This window comes from Hordeum vulgare, chromosome 3H (genome assembly GCF_904849725.1).
Source record: "Hordeum vulgare subsp. vulgare chromosome 3H, MorexV3_pseudomolecules_assembly, whole genome shotgun sequence".
Lineage (NCBI taxonomy): Eukaryota > Viridiplantae > Streptophyta > Magnoliopsida > Poales > Poaceae > Hordeum > Hordeum vulgare.
In genome coordinates, this window is record NC_058520.1 from 582,131,663 (window position 1) to 582,136,636 (window position 4,974).

Consider the following 4,974-nt stretch of genomic DNA (forward strand, 5'->3'; position numbering starts at 1 on the left):
ACTATATCAGTTGATTGAGATTTGGGTAAGTCTAGCCATATCCAAAATGTTTTTATCAAAGTGTCTAATTGGTTTAGATTATTCCAAGTTTCTCTATTCACATTGGTTTTATTTTGTGCGGCATCGTTTGAGATAAACAAAAAATCAATAGAAAGCCAGAGGGGGGGGGGGCGATGGAGACTACGCTACCAACTCCTTTTAGGGTCAGTTCATTTGGTGACTTTTTGAGGCTTCTAGAATAAGTTGTCCCTTATCCAGTTTATTTTAGAAGCTCAACCAAAAATATTTTTTAGAAGTCTATTAGTTAATTTTTAATTAATAGGCTTTTAAAACATAAATTTGATTGGGCTTCTAGAATAAATGGAATAAGGGGGCGTTTATTCCAATTTATTTTAGAAGCTAGCAAAAGAACTGACCCTTAATAGTAGAAGATGATAGTTATTTTTGTTGTCCTCTTCCTCCTGCCACAAAGGTCTAGCTCTAAAAAAAGTTATTCTCTTTAATTCCCATATGCAGTCAAAGAGGACTGTATTTTCTCCTTAAAAAAAGATTGTATTTGTTTTTTTGCGAGAAAAAGAGGATTGTATTAAAGTAACCCTACCTGCACTAGCAATCAGTCTCCCCTATCATTTAGTGCATTTTCACAAGTTTGATTCTTGTGATAATCAATTGGACAAAAATTGTAAATCTGTAGCAAAAAAAAGGCTTAAAAAAATGTGATTGTATGACATAAGTTTTCCATAAGTCACTCTTTAGGGCGTACAATGATGCTATTTTAGGAGTGCCACATAGAATAAATGATGGGGTGGAGGAGAGAGAACTCGAAAAAAAGGCTTCGCCTTCTCTTATTTAAGAGAAGACAAGAGGTGATATCTTAGCACAATATGTCTCACCATGTTTTTAGGAATAACTAATTATAGAAGATAAGGCTAAGAGATGACTCATTGTAGACCCTTTTTTGTCATCTCTAAATTACATTAAAGATTTAAAATAAGACTATCTTATCAACCATTGTACATGTCCTTACCTTTTATCCGATGTGCAAACACAAACAACCAAGAGAGAGTACACTTCCTCGTTTCTCCACGCGGGCGCACACATACACACGCACGAGTTCATGTCGAAATTGCGGACTAGTCCACAGCTGAAACGATAATAATAATAGTAAAACAGCACTTTGCACTTTGACAACATGAAATGCACAAATAAGAAAATAAGATGCTGAAATACATGGACACCTGCCTCTCCGGTCCATTGCGGCCGAATGTCCAATGAAATGAACTATATCAAAACACATCACAGTAAATTGTCGAAACCATCCACGTAGAATCGACGAGCCAAAATTTCAACCATAATCTACTGTACAATACACAATTTAAGTGTGTTTCCGAAGCGATATTGTCCAAATCAAATCAGAATCCGAAGTGACCGTTACAATCTCCTCCTCCACAATGTTTGATGTGCTCAGCAGTCCGCCAAAATTCATGCTAGTGTTATCTGGAGTAAAAGTTCAGCAATACTATCATTTCAGAAATTGTTTTTTCAGGTAACTTCAACTATCAGATAATAATGTTGACATACAAGAATGGTGTTGCAAGTCAGATGCCTGTACCTAGGTTCCACCGGAGACCGGTGGTGGTGCTGCTGCTTGACGGTGCGCCCACGGGGATCAGTCCGCAATGAGGTCCCTCGACCGACCGCTCGATGCGGATCTCGTGATTGTGCGTCCTTGGGAGAAGGAAGATCGAGGAGTCGTCTGACAGGAGGATGATCCTGGTGTTTGAGAAGCGATACAGCACATTGATGTTCCCCATCTCGTGATCGAACCTCCCTCCAAGCGCACCGAGAACGAGAATACACAGCTGCAGTTAAACAAAACACAGTAACATCAGTAAAAAGCTGGTGATGCAAACACTGATCTGGAGTAAACACTGATAACTGATCTGGTGTACATTAGAACTGTCTGGCCCAGGTGGATTTTTGGTGATGAACGATATGCATTTGTTCAAGTCTGTGGTGTCCTGATCATGTGAATCATCGATTATTTGGGTACCCTGCAATTGATCAAAGAAGGGTGTCGTCAATACATCATGTTGCTCTAGGTAACCAACCGTTCCAGTCCCAATTCCAAGTCCTCATTCGCCAATCTTATACCCCCTCTGTCCCAAAATAACTGTCTCAACTTTGTACTAGTTCTAGTACAAAATTATACTAAGCTTAAGACACTTATTTTGGGACGGAGGAAGTACCAGCTAAATCATCTATTGTACAGCATACGGATGCCCAGCGGTGTGTCGCCTCTCTCAAAAGGAAGTAAAGCAGAAACAGAAAACAGGGCAAATCAAATGCACATAAAACTTCGTTTACATTTACATTATCCCTGCTGCCACTCCAAAACATATCCAGCAAGAAACTTGAGGTTCGCGGCTAGGGGCACAACTGACCATGCCAATTTAATCAACATTGAAATAGTACTTGCATTTATCAGGACAAGCATACCAAAAATATTGGTATACAAACAAAAGCCTACTAAAAATACAATAAAATCAAACAAAAGCCTTCCTGGTTTTCCAGGGCAATTTGGGCAATCTAATCAATTAATGTTATTATTTCAGCAGTTTGATTTCACACAGAAAAAAATAGGTTTCTTTCCCACATTGCTGTCATTAAGAGCCATCTAAACTTGTAGACACGAAGTTCTGATCTTTTCATAGCCCAGTATAGCTAACAGCACAGAAGGGTCCAAAAAATCACAAGCATATATATTCATGTGGACCAAGATGGACAGTTTTTGCATCTCATTTTCAGCAAGGTATGACAAAAAGGGGGTTTATAAATTAGTAGTAGTTACCAAACTGGAATAGTATTCCTTCACTTCTGGCCTTACAGAATCCATATCTCCTTCGATTGCATCGGGCTTGTACCTGCAGGAAGGTAAGGACAAAATTAATGAAATCGTCAGATACAAACAACCAGCAAAGAAATCTGTCTTAAACCTACTTCCTAACCACCAATAAATAGGTTTTTAATAAATCTCTTCCCCAACCACTACGATCTGGCATGGGCAACTAAATGTGTTCAATTGATGCAGTATAAATAATTTGAAATGTGGTGCATAGTTTATCGCCCTGATATGATTTATTTAATCTGCCAAACCCTCATAAACAGCTCTTGAGCATTACATAGATATAACCCAAGCAGAGTAAACTTTGTAATGTGTTTCTATCAAATGTGAAGGCCGAAAATTCATTAGCTGAACAGCTGATGTAGAGGTACTTCCTCAAGAAACTCTGGTTTTTGCTGGAACACATGGGAAAAAACAAGCATATAAGTGGTAACTTGGAGTTTCTGACTAAACACATGCCATAACAACCAGTAGAGTGTGTTCCGAAAACAAGCAAGGCAGATGCTGAGATGCGGCATGCCAAAAAAAAACAGCATATTGAGAAGTCTCCTCGGACCCTGTTGGCATGCCACCGTTGATGCTTGCAAGCAACGGCATCGGCATACAACCAAATGAGACTCTGACGACGCATTCCAACAAGCACGTGATGGGCATTGATCCGCGGCGAGGCAGAGTCAACTAGAGACAGGTGGGAGGCGCAGGCACGCAGCTGTCAGGCAGGGTAGAGAAAAAGGAAGGCGGAGAAGACTTTGATTGATCACCTCGTGCGGACCTCGTCGGGGTCCTCGCCGGGGAGCAGCTCCGGCATGCCGTCGAAGACCCGGTTGGCGCCGCCGTCCGCGCACACCCGCAAGTCAGCTGCGCACACGAGCACAGAGAGACGACGACGGGAGCGGCGTCAGTTAGTTTAGCACGGGACGGAGAGCAAAGGCACTGGGCCGGCAATGGCGAGAGGCCGCGGCGTTGGGGAGGACTGAGGAGAGGGAGGGGAGGGGCGCATTGGTTGATTGGTTGGTTGGTTACCTCGGGTCCATAGCAGGGGCGCGAAGCGCGGGAGGCGCTGGTTGAGGACGACGACGGCGTAGGAGACCGCGTTCTCGGCGTCTGCGTCGGCCGGGGGAGCAGGCGGCGGGGACGGGAGGAGGAAGGAGGAGGAGTGGACCATCGTCGGGAGCGGCGGCATGGCGGTGGCGTGGCGGGGAGGGCGGGGTCGGTGGGGGGAACCGGGACAGGGGAGAAGGGAGAGGGAGTCCGTCGCGTGGACAAAAGGCAAGGTTTTTAACGAACGCGAACGCGAAGGAACGAGAGATGGTGTGGATGGCGCGTAGCGTGGCCTCTCTTCTCTTGTGGAGGCCAAGGAAGTCGTTGGCGAGCGGGCGGTGGAGTACGACCGGCGGGGCGGCGTTGATCGCTGGCGCCGCAGAAGCGGAATCGGGGATCTTTGTTTGTGAGAGCGAAGGGGAAGGGGGTTGGTTCGGTTCAGAGGCCAGGCTGGTGACGGCCGCGTTGGGCAACTGGGTGACGCTTGTTTTTTGTCCAATCCGGACCTCCTCTTCAAAGCCGTCCAACGCAGCGCAGACGATGAGACGAGACTCCTCCCAGGCCGAAACTGGTCGTTGGTTGAGGATAACCCGTTGGCCGCGTGCTGGCTCTGGTCAAGGAAGGAAGGAAAGGCTGAGATGCGGGCGCCAGCCAACGGAGGCCAACTCCAGCTCACGACCCATCGTGTCCGGTGCGTCCGTTGACGTAAAACGGACAATACCAGACGGTCCAGCGTGCGGCGCAAACAGATTTTTGTCTGTTTTTATCTGCTTTTGACTCATCCCCGATTCAAGTTTGGGTTGTCTTTGGGGTAAAACGGACAGCACGCGAGCAAACCGGACGCGCGTGCTTGTTCTCCCCTGACCCGCCCGTCGATGGTACATGCCTCCCTTTTTCTACCCCCACCCCCACCCCACTCACCGAGCCCTCCAGCCACACCCCATGCCACTCTTGTCCCTCACCGTCGCCGCCGCTACCATTTGTCGTTGTGCAGCTCGGACACGCGCTCGTCCCAAACCTTCGCAAGC

General features: G+C 46.0%; 1 protein-coding gene across 1 annotated transcript; it reads right to left on the reverse strand.

Annotated features, from left to right (window-relative positions):
* Positions 1 to 1,162: 1,162 nt before the first annotated feature.
* On the reverse strand, positions 1,163 to 4,188 carry LOC123445342 (thiamine pyrophosphokinase 1-like). The gene is made up of 6 exons (XM_045122314.1): positions 3,929 to 4,188; positions 3,667 to 3,763; positions 2,852 to 2,924; positions 1,953 to 2,054; positions 1,613 to 1,862; positions 1,163 to 1,497 (listed from the first exon to the last, which is right to left on the reverse strand). Exons 1-6 carry the CDS (start codon positions 4,086 to 4,088, stop codon positions 1,376 to 1,378), a joined length of 804 nt encoding a protein of 267 aa, XP_044978249.1. The 5' UTR covers positions 4,089 to 4,188; the 3' UTR covers positions 1,163 to 1,375.
* Between the last annotated feature and the right edge of the window lie 786 nt (positions 4,189 to 4,974).

What these genes read in the sequence shown, in the direction of transcription:
- LOC123445342 (XM_045122314.1), bottom strand. Translation starts at nt 4,088, where the DNA reads ATGCCGCCGCTCCCGACGATGGTCCACTCCTCCTCCTTCCTCCTCCCG. An exon ending in CCCGACGAGGTCCGCACGAG is followed by an intron (nt 2,925 to 3,666) that starts GTGATCAATCAA and finishes ACCTTCCTGCAG; the next exon opens with GTACAAGCCCGATGCAATCG. An exon ending in AGGAATACTATTCCAGTTTG is followed by an intron (nt 2,055 to 2,851) that starts GTAACTACTACT and finishes GATCAATTGCAG; the next exon opens with GGTACCCAAATAATCGATGA.